We start from the raw sequence: 16845 nt of genomic DNA on the forward strand, positions 1-16845 counted from the left end.
CGGACTAAATTACTAAGCAGTGTGGTAGAGGGTTTGACTTTAGGGACCTTCAAAACTCAACTTGGTGTTACTTTGGGGCAAATAGGTGAATAGGATTAGTGAGCTTTGTTGGTTTGTAGTCATCCAAATTGTTCTAATGCTTTATGTTTGTTAGTTTAATGGCCTATGATGACTCTTTGATGTTTCCTTCCTTTTCTGGACCTGGTGCTATTAGAGTTTTGGAATCAGACCAGCTCGTCTGTTCTCTGGGTAGATGACGCCTTCACCTCTGCTTTTCCAGACACTTGTGACCCAAAAGGCTCACAGAAATTCTTTCTTATTTTTTTTATTTTCCTGCAGAGCAATAACCCTGGACAATCAGCTGGTGGTGCTGTCAACAACTATCTCTGATGCTGGGAGATATTTTGTGCAAGCAGTCAACGAGAAGAATGGCGAGAACAAGACAAGCCCATCCATCTATCTGAGCATGGCGAGTAAGTAAAGTTAAAACCGCAATTGAGCTTTATTTCATTGAGCACCTTTACATAGGGAAGAATCATATCCTATGCTTTTAAAGTAGAAATGTTCTGTCAAAGTGTGAGCAGTAGTCGATGAAATGATTTAGCCTAGATTACAAAGTGAGCCGATTTGCCTTGAAAAAGAGGCTTTATAATTAATTTAATCAATAGGCCACAATGGCTGTAAACTTTATGTTCACACATCTCCTCTTAGTGAAACCCCATGGTGATTTACAAAGTTACTGCAGCCCGAGCTCTGGCAGGCCAAATGATTGCTCGAGGTCAGGTTTTTGTCCCTCAATGGCGCACAGTTTCATTAGCACAAAGGCACAGGAGCAGCAAATGAGCCAATGGGAGATCCTGACTCCAAAAGGGAGAGTTGCATCACTCTACCTTCTGCACATTTTATCAAGACTGATTGGAAGTGTGCTGTCTGTTAACAAATGAAGCACCCCAGGGCGGTCGAGCTATTTAAATTTGCCAGATGAAGCTACGAGTATCCATTTATGCAAACTGTAATCTCCCTTTTTTTCTTCCGTAAAGTTTCAGCTTAATCCCCATTTCTTATTTCTGTTAAAAGGTTTTGCTTTTCAGAGAAGTCATGACATGCCTGGAACATCACAAAGAACGAGCCGTGCTTCAAAATGCTGCACTTGAGAGCTCATACTTTACAAAATCTGTCGCTGCTCTATTTTATTCCATTACTAAAGAAAGGATAATAAGGCATATTTGGAAGTAGGACCATCCCTTTCACTTAGCTGCTGGGGGAATGAAGGAATGATGCTGTGCTGCCAGGATTCAGCTTTGTTTAAACTCAAAACGTTTAAGTGCTGCTCTGATGAAAACAGAACGCCTAGTGTCTGACAGTCTTGACTCCTTTCATTTTGTGTACTGTGTTTACTTTAATGATCTGTACAAATGCTGCTATTTTCAACGCAGGTTGTATCATTAATGGTGCTTTCTTACAATCACATACAGTGTTCAGTCCGTTGCTACTTTTTGTTTGTATCTGCATGCCTATGGAGAAATCTGTTTAATCCAAATCAGAGTGCATGTCCACAATATTTTGGACAATCGCATTCATTTGTAGCCATATGCACTGAATTTATAAATCCATGGGAGCCATATTTAATACTAACACCCTCCCCTGGCACTTAATGCCAACAGTGCCCAAATAAACACAGAAGAACTTTTCAGCCCATGGGCACTTCCTGGCAGTGTGTCAGAAGGAATACATTCAAACAGGACCCGCATTCAGCACCAAGCATGTCTCACACTCTACTGTCACTCTGACTCTAAATTAACATGGATAAACACCTTCAGAAAGTATTCAGGCCCCTTCATTGTCTTCACATTTTGCTGTGTTGCAGCCTTGTGCTAAAATCATTTCATTTTTGGACAAGATCTAGCAACACTCAACACCAGAATGACCAAACAAAACAGGATTTTACAAATATCTTAAAAATTAAAAGCTGAAATGTCACATTGAGACAGGTTTTCACACCCTTTGCTGTAACACTTGAACTTTGCTTGAGGTACTGTACATCCCAGTCTGTTGATCATCATTGAGATGTTTCTACACCTTGTTGGGAGTCCACATGTGGTCTGTTCAATTGACTGCAAATTATTAGAAAAGGCAACACACTCATCTGTAGAAGGTGCAACAGTTAAAAATGTGTATCAGAGCAAAAAGCAGGCCATGAGATTGAAGGAATCGCCCGCTGAGTTCAGAGACAGGATTGTGTCAAGGCAAAGATCTGGGGAGGGCTACACAATTCTACAGAGGGTCCCACAGTTGATAGTGTGTATCAGAGCAACAAGCAAGCCATGAGGTCAAAGGAATTACCCACAGAGTCCAGAGACAGGATTATGTTGACCACAGATCTGGTGAGAGCTACAAAAACATTCTGCAACATTGAAAGTTCCCAAGAGTCCATGTCTTCAGAATTGTTAAATGTTAAATGGAAGACGTTTTCCTTCCGCTGCCGAACCAAAGACTTAATGGCAGAAGGACCTTGTTAAAAGTTGTGATCAAGAACCAATGGTCTCTCTGGCTGAACTCCACAGAATCTGTGCAGAGGTAGGGGAAACGTTTAGAAGGACAAACATCGATGCAACACTCCAGCAATATGAGCTTTATGACAGTGTGGCCAAACAGAAGCTTCTCATCAGTCCAAGACACAGAGTTTTCACAGAGGTCTCTCAGATTGTCAGAAATAAGATTCTCTGGTTTGATGAAATCAAGAATAGGGTCATGTCTAGGGGAAACCAGGTGCCGCTCATCTACTGTTCAGTACAATTCCAAAAGTGCAGCATGGTGGTCCAGGCTTTGTATTTTTCACCAGCAGGAACTGGGAGACTAGATAGCTTTAAGGGAGAGCTGGGGTCCTGATGGACCTCAGACTAGATAAAGAGTTCACGTCCTGACAGGACAGTGGCCCTAGTCACAGATCACAAACACCACATGGAGAAATCTGAGAATTTTCTTAAGTTGCTCAGCCAGAGCTGGGACTAAAATTCAGTCAAATGTCTCTGGAGGGACTTGAAAATAGCCGTCCACTGATGGTCTTGACCCAACCTAACAGGGTGATCTTGAGGGGATCTACAGAGAAGAATGACAGAAATTCCTCAAATCCAAGTGTGTGAAGCTACTCAAGAAGACTTCAGGCTGGTGCTTCAACTAAGTACTGCATAAAGAGTCTGAATACTTGTGTCAACGTGATATTTCAGCTTTTTTCTTTTAATAAATTTGCAAAAATTTGTAAAATTCTGTTTTCACTTTGTCACTCTGCTGTACTGAGTGTTGCTTGAGGAGGGAAAAAAAATGAATGTAAATGATTTAAGCAAAGGCTGCAACACAGCAAAATGTAAAGAAAGTGAAGGTGTTTAAGTACTTTCTGAAGGCACTGTATTTGTATTAAATGTGCTATCATCCAGAGTTCCTCCCAAATCAAAGTCCTGTTAATATGTGTGCAAAGGAAGCTTACCACACTGAACCATGGGTTGTTCAGATTATCATGTACAGTGAATTCTCATGTAAGGTGAATTCTCTTCCACTGCCACTTTGCCTGCATTCCACTGTACTCCACTTTAGCTGGCAGATCCCACCAAATGCACAGTGGTGGTCTTCTTCCATTTTAGTTACAACATTTGAGAAAAAGTGCTAATGAGTGAGATCCACCAGAGGGAAACAACAGGACTCCATACAATATGATGTTCTAGTGACATGTCCAAACCAGACAATACACGGCATTACACATGCTAGTGTGTGGAAGGAGGCTTGGTTCAGGACTGGAGCTGGGTTGTAAAGTGTTGACAGCAGACAATTACCCAGATGTCTTTGTGTGGTTAAACCTCGACCACTTGTGGATAGTAATACAAAGGCAATTCAAACTGTATCTGCACTTCTGTTATAATTTTATTTGGGTTGGCTATACAGTTTTCTCCATGCATGTTTGGTCACAGTGGCAAGGTTTCAACCTTGAAATACTCTTTAGAAATGCGTACATTTCATCATTATACAACGTTGACTAAAGATAGATTTAATTTGGCTTTTTTTTACACGTATCAGCAGAAAGTCTCTTTTATGTCAAATTTAATTGCAAATATAAAGCACAAAACAATTGAAAACATAAGTATTCATCTCCTCCAAGCCATGACAGCCTTGAGTCTGTGTGGTCAAGTCTCTGCTTAACAGCTCTGCACATCTGGACATTGCTATGGTTTTGCATTCTTCTTTGCAAGATGTGATGGTGCAGGTAGGCTTCATGCTCCTGTTGCTTTCGGGGTCCTCTTGAATCCACCACTATCGACAACGGAATCAAAGAATGAGCCAGTCAAATGAAGACACTCACAAAGCAAGGAGTAGGTGAATAAAGTGAATAGTGCTTATATTACATATAAAACAAGCAGTGTCCATAGTTAAGTACAGTGCAATTTCCATAAATACATAAATAATCCAATAAAAGCAGTGACTTTCCAAGAATTAAAAAAAAAATCAGAATTAAAAATGAGAGCAAAACCAACAGTCACCAGGTCCTTCATGTTCAGTCAGACGAGCCCAGCACAACTCCATCTTCATCTCCCCAGCTCACCCATTGCTTGCTCAGCCAGCAGAGACACTAGCAGCTGCTGTCCTCACCTCCCGACCCCTGTCTTAACTGCTTTCAAGTGGTTCTGGCCAGACCACCTTGGGTCCATTGCCCTCCATGTCTTCCTTCTCGCTCCCCTGGTGTACCTCATTTCCCTAGGGTAGGATTCCCTCTCGATGGAACCCACTCCTTGGGAAACAATGAGTGGGGACGATCAGCCCATAGAGTGCCGATCCTTCGCTTCTTTGTGGGGCCATCAATTGCATTGCCTCTCACACACATGGCCTGCCTATCCTCCCAATGCTGTTCTCACGGCATCTCTGCTCTTTCTTTGGTCTCTTTGTTCTTTCTTGCTCACTTTTTTGATCTCTCTCCCTCTTACTCATGCCAGGTCTCCCTTATATGCCTCCGTGGGCACAGCCCCCTCAGTTGCGAACTGCAGAAAGCCAATGAAGCAATTAAGACAGAACACACCTTCACGTGCAGGAGTGCTCCATCTCAATCACCTCACCAACCTCCCACAGCTGCTCAAACACGCACTCCCACTCATGGAGATTGAGCTGGCTATTTAATTATTCATTTATTTAAAAATGGACCACCTGCTTAGCTGAGGACCTACTGTTTTACATTCCTCCCACCTTAAGCCACGAGTTGCACAGGAAGGCTCCATGCCTCAACCAACCCAGTGCAACTGGTATCACAGGTCCACAGCGTGACCCTACTCCTTGCTATGTGAATGTCTCCTCATTGCCCGGCTCATCTTGGTAACGTTACCAGCGGTGGTGGGTTCAAGAGGCTCCTGAAGGCAACAAGATTATGGAGCCAACCTTCAATGTCACACAAGACTCCTCCAGCTCTGTGAAGTTGCATAGTGATCCAGAATGAAGAGCCTCTTTCAAGTCCAGCCACCTATCCTCAGTGGGATTGAGATCTGAACTCTGACTCAGCCACTCAAAGACATTGACACTGTTTTGAAACCATTCCTGTGTAGCTTTGGCTTTATGTTTGGGGTTCTTATTTTGCTTGAAAATAAATCATCTCCCAAGGCATAGGTTTCTTGCAGACTGAATCTGGTTTTCCTCCAGGATTTCCTAATATTTTGCCTCATTCATTTTACCCTTCCATGTTTTCAGGGTCTGCTGCAGACAAGCACCCCCACTGCAAGATGCCACCACCACCATGTTGCATGTGTGTTTTTGATTATGTGCAGTGTTTGGTAACACCAAACATGACATTTAGTCTGAAAGTAAATGGTCTCATCAGACCTTAGATTCTTCTTCAAGTTAACTTCAGAGTCTAATATGTGCTTTCCGGCCAACTGTAGCTAGGGCGTCATGTATGTCTTTCTTAAGAATGTCTTTCTCTCTCATAAAGTTGTGACTGTTGAAGCACCCATGCCAAAGTTGATGTCTGCACAGTGTCTATAATTTCAGCCACTGTAGCTTGTCACTTGTTCAGAGTTCTCACAGGTCTCTTGGTGACCTCTCTCACTAGTCTTCTTTCATGTTCACTCGGTTTTCGTAGACGGCTTGCTCTCTCAGATTTCCAGCTGTGCCATACTCTTCCATTCCTTAATGACTGATTGAACTAGACTCCATTGATGACTTGGATATTTTCTTGTCTCCATCCCATGACTTGTGATTTTCATGAAGATGTTTCCATTGTGTAGATTAGGCCATGACACTGACCTTCCAGATAAGGTGCATTTGTATGACAATCAATTAAAACCCCATAAAGGTGACTTCCATTGAACTAATGATGGGACTTCTACAACTAATTGGCTGCAGCAGCACTGAGTGAGGTGTGTCATGTTAAACGGTGTGAATATGTTTGCGATTATTTTGTTTTTTTCTATTTGCAGTTAATTTAGACTATTATCTGTTCTACCTTTGATCAGTGTGAAACAGCCCAATTTAATCCACTGATTCAGTGTTGTGTAGCAATAAGACATGAACACTTCCAAGGGGTGAATACTTTTTATGGACACTGTATGTATTTATTCCATGTATCCCAGTTACTTGGCACAGTTTCCAACATGCTCTAGGACAAGTGGCTGATATTCTGAGTGGCAGGATGTGGCTGTGGAAGTGCTGCAGGGGGCATGTGACACGCCTAACAGGAATGTCTAACCTTTGCTAGTGTGACAGTTTTCTTGGTCAAGTTGGGTTAAAAAATGCGGAATTAAATGATGGTGGGATTATTTTTTTATCTTTAAAAACTGGCATCTTAAGTTTAGCCCTGTGATGGACTGACGCCCTGCCCGGGGTTTGTGTCCTGCTTTGTGCCCTTTGCTCCAGCAGACCCCCGTGACCCTGTAGTTAGGATATAACTGGTTGTATAATGGATGGATGGATCTTAAGTTTAAGAAAACACTCCTCATCCTCCATCCCATGAACGAATTAATAAGCTGATAGGGTGTTGAAATGATTGAACGAAAGTGAATCAAAGTTATCAAGTCGTCTTCTGGTGATGTTAGGAGTGAATGTGCAGTTTTGAAAATCTGTAGGTGTTACATTGCCTATTTTGTGCTTTACTTAGCACATGAAGTACACAACTGAAGCTGTCAGGTCCTCAGGCTGCCTGATTGATTGCTCTGGGAAAAGAACAAAAAAAGTGAGAAAAAAAATTGTTGGGGTAGAAATCCTTGTTTTTCTTCCCATCTTAAAAACCTCCCGTGCTTCAGATGATGTTGACATTTAATTTCATCTCATTTTTTTTTATTTTTCACATCATCTGCTTTAAACAAAGAAGTAACGCTGGTTTCTCAATGAGGTGCCGTGAAAGTTGCAGATTTATGCTCGTCTGGGCTGAAGAGGCTTGGGCGGGTGCGTGCCACAAGGAAAGCGTCGCTGGGCGCATTTCCTATCTCACTTGGTAATGTTGTTAAAACCCGTGAATCCATAAATAATGAAACCTACAAGCCTGTAACATTGAAAATGTCATATCATCTGTCACAATGTTAATGAAGCCTCTCGGATCATGGACTGTTTGATTTAAAGCGGCAGCAGCGCTTTGCCAAACATGTTTCTGTAGAAGCGCAGCCAGCTGATGACTGAAGCTGCAGCCCAAACGACTTCTGGCAGAATTAAAACTATAATCAAGTTATTATGATTTATTTGGCCGACATCTTGATCCAAGGCAACTTATAGGGTATGTTACAACTGTTTGTAGATATTTTATGTAGTTAGAGCGTGGAGCAGGTTCAGTAACTTTGTCACGCTGTGTGTTAGAGGTAGGAACTAAACTATCTTTAAAGATCCCTGCAAGGCCAATGAGGACTTCCTCAACAAACTTAACAACTATTTCAGAAGGTCTGATGTGTCCAATGATACACCTGCAAGGATATTCACCCCTCATCATAATGACTAGGCACTACATCTTAATCCAGCGGACATTCAGAGGACCCTGCATTGAGTCAATCCACGAGTGGCTATCGGGCAAGGTAACATGCCAGGTTGTGTGATCAGGATATTGGCTAACCAACTAGCACATTTTTAACATTTCTCTAAACCAGTCTGTTGTTACATCATGTTTTAAAGTCACCTCTGTTGGGCCAGGACCAAACGGTGTGCCTCGATTACTCACTCCCTTTATGGATGAAGTGCTTTGAGAGACTGGTCAAGGCTCACATAACATCCGAACTCTACCCCATACTGCATCCCCTGCAGTTTACTTGCCATTCTAATTGCCACTTCAATGACACCATAGACTCTGCATACCACCTAAGCCTGGTACACCGGAGGGTCAAAGAAACAGTTTTGCTGATGCTATTCCTAGACTTCAGCTCCAAATTCAAAACAGTTTTCTCTCAGCATCTTGTGGACACGCTTGCTATGCTGAGCCTGGAAACCCTGATCCATAATTGGATATTAGACTTGCTAACAGAAAGACCCTAGTCAGGCCAAGTTGGAAACAATACCTCAAATATCAACATTCTGAGCACTGATGTCCCACAAGGTTGTGTCTTGAGTCCTCTACTCTTGACCCTAATGACCCATGACTGTTGCATCAGGTATAGCTTAAACCACATCATCAAGTCAACGGACAACACAACAATGATAGGCCTCATCAGTGGTAATGATGAGATAGCTTACAGCGGGAAAGTCAAACAACTTGTGCACTGCTGCAAGAACAATAACCTGACCCTGAATGTCAATAAAACAAAGGAGATGACTTTAGGAAGAGCCATGCCACCCTCTTTCACTACTCGATCAATGGCTCCACTGTAGAGTTAGGCTGGAGCACAAAGTTCCAAAGAGTAGAGATAACAAATGATCTCTCCTGGACCCAACACACTTCCTCATTGGTCAAGAGAGAACAGAAATGGCTGCATGTCCTGCGGCTCATGAGAAGAGCTTGACACCTCTTGGTACAGAGACAGTGTATTGACCACCTGCGTCTCTGTCTAGTACAGGTTCTGTGCTGTCTCACCCAGGGTTTCTCTTGAGAGAGCAGCCAAGAAAATCATTGAGACATCTCTCGAACCCTTACAGGAACTCTGAAAGAAATGTTCACAAAACAGGACAACCAACATTATTAGAGACCACAATCACCCCAACAATTGACTGTTTACCCTTCTTCCCTCTGACAAGCATACATAAATAATATGGTAAAATTAATCTGGGTAGTGAATAATATTGGGGTATGCACATTATCTATCTATCTATCTATCTATCTATATTATTTTTTAAGTCTTAATTGCAGACTGATTATTAGGTGGTTACCTACGAGGTAACACTTGTGGTCAGTCAGCATATTGTGTGTTTCACGCATACACATATATCTCCATATATATAAAATCCAACGTCTGTCTGTATGTCTGTCCACTTTTCACGTGAGAACTACTTAACGGATTTAGATTGGATTTTTTTCTATAATTTGCTTGAACATTCAGGTTGATTTTGCAACATTGTGCTAAGTATCATAGTTTGGTTGCGGTACTGACTTATTTGCATGAATCCGAATGACCTGCAGTGGTTCGAACTAAAGCGCCAGCCTCGGGGCATATCTTACATCCGCTTAGCTAGCGAATAAGAGAACTGCTTAACAGATTTAGATCTTTTTTCTCTAGAATTTGTTTGAACATTCCGGTTGATTTTGCTACTTCGCTCATCACGCCAAGAATCATAGTTTGATTGCAGGATTGATATACACTGTGTGCACAATTATTAGGCAAGTGAGTATTTTGACCATATCATCATTTTTAATGCGTATATTCCAACTCCAAGCTGTATTAACTTGAATGCTTATTGGATTTAAGCACGTCAGGTGATGTGTATTTGTGTAATGAGGGAGGGTGTGGCCTAAGGAGATCAACACCCTATATCAAGGTGTGCAGAATTATTAGGCAGCTAGTTTTCCTCAGGCAAAATGGGCCAAAAAAGAGATTTAACTGACTCTGAAAAGTCAAAAATTGTAAAAAGTCTTTCAGAGGGATGCAGCACTTTTGGAATTGCTAAGATATTGGTGTGTGATCACAGAACCATCAAACATTTTGTTGCAAATAGTCAACAGGGTCGCAAGAAACGTGTTGAGAACAAAAGACGCAAATTAGCTGCCAAAGATTTGAGAAGAATCAAACGTGAAGCTACCAGGAACCCATTATCCTCCAGTACTTTCATATTCCAGAGCTGCAACCTACCTGGAGTGCCCAGAAGTACAAGGTGTTCAGTGCTCAAAGACATGGCCAAGGTAAGGAGGGCTGAAACCCAACCACCACTGAACAAGAAACATAAGTTGAAACGTCAAAACTGGGCCAAGAAATATCTGAAGACAGATTTTTTTCAAAGGTTTTATGGACCGATGAGATGAGAGTGACTCTTGATGGACCAGATGGATGGACCTGTGGATCAGTAATGGGCACAGAGCTCCACTCCAACGTGGAGGTGGGGTACTGGTATGAGCTGGTATTTTTAAAGATGAGCTAGTTGGACCTTTTGCATTGAAGATGAACTCAAAATCAACTCCCAAACCTACTGCCAGTTTTTCAAGACACTTTCTTCAAACAGTGATACAGGAAAAGACCATGATTTTTATGCAGGCCAATGCTCCATCACTTGCATCGAAGTTCTCCACTGCGTGGCCAGCCAGTAAAGGCCTCAAAGATGAAGGAATAATGACATGGCCCCCCTTCCTCATCTGACCTAAACCCTATCGAGAACTTGTGGGCACTTCTTAAACGCTAGATTTACGGGGGAGAAAAACAATACACCTCTCTGAAGAGTGTCTGGGAGGCTGTAGTCACTGCTCCACAAAAAGCTGATCGTCAACAGATCAAGAAACTGACAGACTCCATGAATGGAAAGGCTTATGACTGTTATTGGAAAGAAGGGTGGCTATATTGGTCATTGATTGATTGATTGATTTTTTTTGAAATGTCAGAGATGTTTATTTGTAAATTTTGAGGTGTTTGTTTATTATTCTCACTATAACAGATGAAAATAAACAAGTGAGATGGGAAAATTTTCATTTTTCCTTTAGTTGCATAATAAATCTGCACACTAATAGTTGCCTAATAATTGTGCACATATGTATTCCCCTGATGATGTTCACACTCACATTTCCGTTGTGAAACATTCAGGTTTCAGGTTTATTAACATTTTGGATTGACTGATAGCACTGTGTTTGTTCCATATTAAAATTAATCCTCAAAAATACAACTTGCCTAATAATTCTGCACTCCCCGTATCCACGTTAATCCGAGACAGAGGTTGCGGGCCAAGGAGATGGGAAAGTGTGACGTCAGGAGTGGGAAGTCAGTCTACCACTGTGTTTTGGAGCATAACATTGCCTCTGCTTAGCTAGCGATACCAGTTTGTTTATTGATTTTTAAAGTTTGTCCTGTTTCACTACTACATGGGCAGAGCCGCAGAGAACGGCTAGTAAATATATATATACAATTATATATATATATATATATATATATATATATATATATTTATATATATATATAAATACATATTATGGGGTGCCAAACAGGCAAATATATTGATTTTCTGAATATATAAAGTCAAAACTTGACTCATTTCGAAATTCTACGCATAACGGTCATAACGGTTGACAACGTCCGCCATGTTAAACTTTCTTATTTATGGCCCCATCTTCGCTAAATTTGGTAGGCAGCTTCCCTGCGCTAACCGAAACCGATCTACATACTTATTTTGCTGGTATGACGCCACTGTCGGCCACCATATTGAACTTTCCAACGGTCTTTGTTACCTATGGGCCCATCTTCAAGAAATTTGGTACGTGGGTTCCCAACGCTAACTGAATCCTACTTACGCATATATACGTCCATAGCCTGCAGCTCGGTCACCGTGTGAGGCGGCGTTGAGTCCCCATCCCAACGCCTCCCACGTTGTTGGCTGCCTGCCTATATAAGGTCGTCCGTCGCTCTGGTCTCTTCATTGCCTTCCTTGGTTCGCCATGGGATTCACATCTCCCTGCTGATAACTGCAGCCTTTTTATTTAATCCACGGCTTCTCCGCTGTTTTATTGTTCGTTTATTATGATTATAGTTATTGTTTAGGTATTTTAGACTTAGTTTACATTGTTCAGGTACCCATTTCCCTTATCGTTCCAACCGTACCCCCATTGACATGTCTGTTGAGGTGATCACCATCGATCAAAGAACTGTCACTTACCGAGTGGTTTCCATGCCCGGAGATGGCGCCTGCCTTTTCCATTCTCTTTGTTACATATTGCACGGCCATATCAGGCTCACTCTTGATATCCGGAGGAACATTGTGTCTTATGTATTGAATGAATGGGACAGGTTCAAGGTGTGGACTGATGACGGTACAGGAGATAATTATACTACACAGGAACACTATAAGAGTGAAATGCTTAAGCCCTTCACCTATGGTTCTGCATGTGAGTTGATGGCTGCCGGTGAATTGTTCGGTTGTCGCTTTCAAGTGTACCGAAATGGCCAAATATTTTACACCTTTCGACAACCGCCAATGCCTCTTAAATATCATAGATTCACAGGTGACGATTTGAGTAGTGGACACTTTGATGTTTATGAATGTTTAAACTCTCAAAAGCTGGATGTGAAGTTATCGATGAAACTGGTTGTATGCTTACAACGCTTGACGGATGCCGAATGTCACTTCAACACAAGTCCTGCAAATACTAACGTAATTGAAACAAACCATGAAACTCAAACCGATTATGACAACAGCAATCCAAGCAATCCAGCAGCAATTTTGCATATTTGTTCACTAGAACAATACTGACAAGGTAGGCTACTTTGGAATACCAAATTTTGACTCTGGGGGTCCCAGTGTTTTTTTAACCCTGTGTGCTACAGTTTACACACAAGTGCCACCTGCTGGCTCAGATCAAGTGAAACACCTGGACAGACTGAAGCCGGACTTGCAGAGACAATGAGTAGAGCCTAACATTACTTTCTTGGGCAACACTACAAGCTACTTCTGTGTACTGTAATATAAAATGGCATATCATATGTTTTTGCAGAGGGGTGTCGGGTGACACTTGAATGAGAGTGGCTGTGCAGCGCAACACAAAGGAACATCAGAGGGCTGTTGTTTAATTCCTATTTTGTTGGTTTTTCTTCATAATTTAAATACCACAATCTGTCCAGACTTGACAGTCTTCATAATTACAACCCACCAAGGAGTTTTCATAATTCTGGAATCCAATCGCATCCCAAAAAAAAAAAACAAACAAATTCTCATCTCATAGGGGTAGAGACATTGATAGAGAGGTAGTAAGGGTGACAGATGGAGCAGTTTGCAATAACAGCAGGGTCACCATTTAAAAAACACAAAGATGTTTGCTTTATTTCCTTAACAGAATTCTACAGATATAACTGGGCAATGTCGGCCTGTACTTTGGCCAGTACTGTATATTTGCTGGTTAAGAAGTATTCATCTTTTTTCTTTATCAACAGTACAAAATGGTTACCCAGAAATGCCAAAGCCTCAGTGAAGCTCTCTGTCAGAGAAAAAAGAAGCTGAAAAACAAGAAGAAAACAGTTTGACTAATTCCCAACAAAGTTAAGAGATAATGCTACCAATTAGGGCTTGACAGAGGCCTTATTTAGCGTATTAAACTAAACTGTGTGAAGGAGAATGAGATTTTCAATTAGTCCGGTAAACTGGTGTAAAGATTTACCTAGGATTGTGTTTCATGTGAAGGATAACATCTAATCTTTCAGCTCCCTTTTTATTTCTTATTTCTTCAGATTTAGCCATCAAATGGGTGCTTTTTGAAACCTTATTAGTGAACAGTGGGACCCAAAGAGTTAGGACACAGATAACGATGAAAAGAATTTTAATGTCATTCAATTAACAGACAGGCAAGTCGGAAGGTTTGCGGGAAAATAATCTGGTTGATGCATTGTCAGAAAATGAAATTGGAAAAAGACGCCAAGCTTGCAGAGGCTCCTTATCATTAGATGTATCACTAAAAAGCTGTTCCCCAAAAGAGCCTTGCAAATAATCAAGAGCTGCTGCAAAGACAGCATGAAAAGCCTCTCGAAGGTTGAAGTTTTGTATTCGGTGTGGGAGATTATGTGTGAACAAAACAAGCTCGTGTAATCAGAGCTGAAGTAAGTGTGGAATGGGAAGGCTAACGCTGGCTATCTCGTGAGGTGTTGTGCATCTGCTTTGCTGCCAGGAATAAATTAATCTAACATCCGGCACTCAGTGGCAAGCCAGAAAAAAATCAGATGCACATAAGTGTTGTGCACTCTTTGGCTTGGCGGCATCACCCTCAAAGGAGCAAGTGCAACAGAAATGTGCTGATTACAGTTTAATGAGTGACCGGAGCGTCGGCATAGTCCGTGGGCCTGTGACTGATGTGTGTGCTCACTGAGCAGATTAAACATCACAGGGATTGCCAGCCTGAGCACCAAACATACCAGTGAAGATGTAATCCAAGTGTTCAGAGCCACCACCGGCGGTGTCGGTGCAGGAGGGCATCTGCTGGAGGCTAAGGAGAATTGCTTTCAAGGTAAAAAAAAAAAACAGCACTTCTTCCTAAAGACATCGGTGGGGATCCATACTAGATTTTCCTATCTGGCCACCAAAGCAGTGGAAATTTTTTTTTTGCTTCTTCAAACTGTAAGAGTTGATTTTGAACCCTGGTCCAATGTGCACCAAGCATGTATCTGAGTCTCATATCCTTCTGAGCTTATGCTTAAAAGCTGATGTTGTTATTTTATTATCCACTATGATAAATGTATTTCTTGTTATTTTATATAAGAAAATGTTATATTTATGGCATAATCATTCTTCTATAGTGCTGTTTCCTGTTTTGAACCCCTAAAAAAATTAGACCTTCTTCCTCTTTCTTTTAAAAAACTCTAGACGGAACTCACAAGTCTTCTAAAATAAAAATGAAAATAATACATTTAAAATGTCACATACATCCTAAACTAACAGGACTATCAATCAAATTGTGGTCATTTTAGGTATCAACGTTTGTCTTGTCCCGTTAGCAAAAAGGTGTAATCAGTCAGTCAGTCATCGTCCAACCCGCGACATTCTAACACAGGGTCATGGGAGTCGGCTGGAGCCAATCCCAGCCAGCACAGGGCACAAAGCAGGAACAAACCTCGGTCAGGGTGCCAGCCTGCCTTAGGGCACATGCACACACACAGACACACCAGGGTCAGTTTAAGATCGCCAATGCACCTAACCTGCATGTCTTTGGACTGCGGGAGGAAAGCGGAACACCCAGAGGAAACCCACACAGACACGAGGAGAACATGCAAACTCTACGCAGGGAGGACCCGGGAAGCGAACCCATTTTAACCGTATGTTAAAAGTTTTCTGATTATGTAATGAATTCCTTTTTTTGAGTAGTTACCTAATCAATGGATTATATAAATAGAGTGCAGAGGACACTTTTTTCTTTGCAAAAACACTAACATGGCAAGTTTTTGCCTCTTGCTAAATTTAGATAAAGAATAATGATTGACGCTTTCTTCTGCCTGTATTTTATTCCTTAAATTGGGGTATTCCAATGTGGTGGGGTATCTGTTTCAAATTCTTTTCTTCCACAGATATCTTACCCTGTAAGAGTCACAACATTTTTACTGTCACTTCCGTGATGTCCCAGCCAGGAGAGGGCACAAGACTGGAACAATCCCCAAAGCTGGGTGTCAGTCCTTCGCAGGGCAATAGTTTGATAAACAACGTGAAAAGCGCTAGTGTGGATGGAGATTGATTTTGCTTAAAAACACAATTTTTAAACGAAAACAGAATTGTGTGGATGCAGCTTATGACAGTGCTTACACTCCGCTGCTCACAAAATGCCTTTCAGAGTAAATACCATGGAAAAGAACTTACAATCAGTCTTATTTTATAGAATGCCTTCCAGAACAAGCATTTCTGCAAAATGTAGTCAAGCATAAAACACCATTTTTGTAGCTGCTTCTACAGCGAGCTCTTTTGCGAGACTGCATTAAATAAAGCATTGATGCTACAAATCAACCGTATCGATATATATGAGTATATAGCACCTTTACATGATGAGCACTGTCACTCTAGCTACAAACCTCTACTTTAATGTCCATCTTTTGAGAAAACAAAAGTTGAAGGGCAAGAGTGCCTGTAAAAGCCTTTAAATTGGCTGCTACAACTATGGTGACACAGGCCAATGACCTGCCACACTCCTATTCATTTTTAATTTGTTGTTGCCCAATCAGAGCTCCAAGTTTTCAGTATTGATTTGAATCAAAGGCTGCCTTTTTGCAAAGACCAAGCATTTTTGTGCCTTGGCCATTGCTCAGAGGAATTGATAGAATGTGCAGCCAATTTAATAATTAGCTTATACGGTCCTGTGAATAAGTGAAGCCATTCATAAGGGGGTATAGCTGGTTGGACGTGTAAGTAGAAATTTCAGAGTACACTTGACGGTACTTCTTCTACATACCAGGTTTATGCTTCAAACTCTAAATGTTGGTTAATGGGACAAGAAAAGCCAGCCAAAGCTGAGGTGAGTTGGAGTGAACATATCAGAAGATGGCATTTCTTCAGCTTCTGAACCACCTCATGTTTGTGCTCAGATCCTGGCATGTGCTGCCTCTTGTAATAAATGTTAAGTTACTAAGTGCCAGGATTAATGTCACCACCACCATAACCTGGTGAACTTCTCCAGGCTGGTGGTAAGGCTGTCCTCCTGGCATTGCAAGCAATCTTTGCTTCCATTTGGGAGACTGGCATCATCCCAACTGACTGGAAAGCGGGACTTACCGTCCCTATCTGGAAAGGGAAGGGTGATCGCCT

General features: G+C 41.6%; 1 protein-coding gene across 3 annotated transcripts in view; it reads left to right on the top strand.

The window, feature by feature from the left end:
- sdk1a (sidekick cell adhesion molecule 1a) overlaps positions 1–16845 on the top strand; it is a 1556037-nt gene that overhangs the window by 1036943 nt on the left and 502249 nt on the right. For all 3 annotated transcript variants that reach the window (XM_039774120.1, XM_039774121.1, XM_039774122.1), the window contains exon 6: positions 340–473. In XM_039774120.1, the coding sequence (XP_039630054.1) occupies positions 340–473 (134 nt within the window). The remainder of the gene's footprint in view (positions 1–339; positions 474–16845) is intronic.

The sequence above is a fragment of the Polypterus senegalus genome, chromosome 13, assembly GCF_016835505.1.
Source record: "Polypterus senegalus isolate Bchr_013 chromosome 13, ASM1683550v1, whole genome shotgun sequence".
NCBI classification, from domain to species: Eukaryota; Metazoa; Chordata; class Cladistia; order Polypteriformes; family Polypteridae; genus Polypterus; species Polypterus senegalus.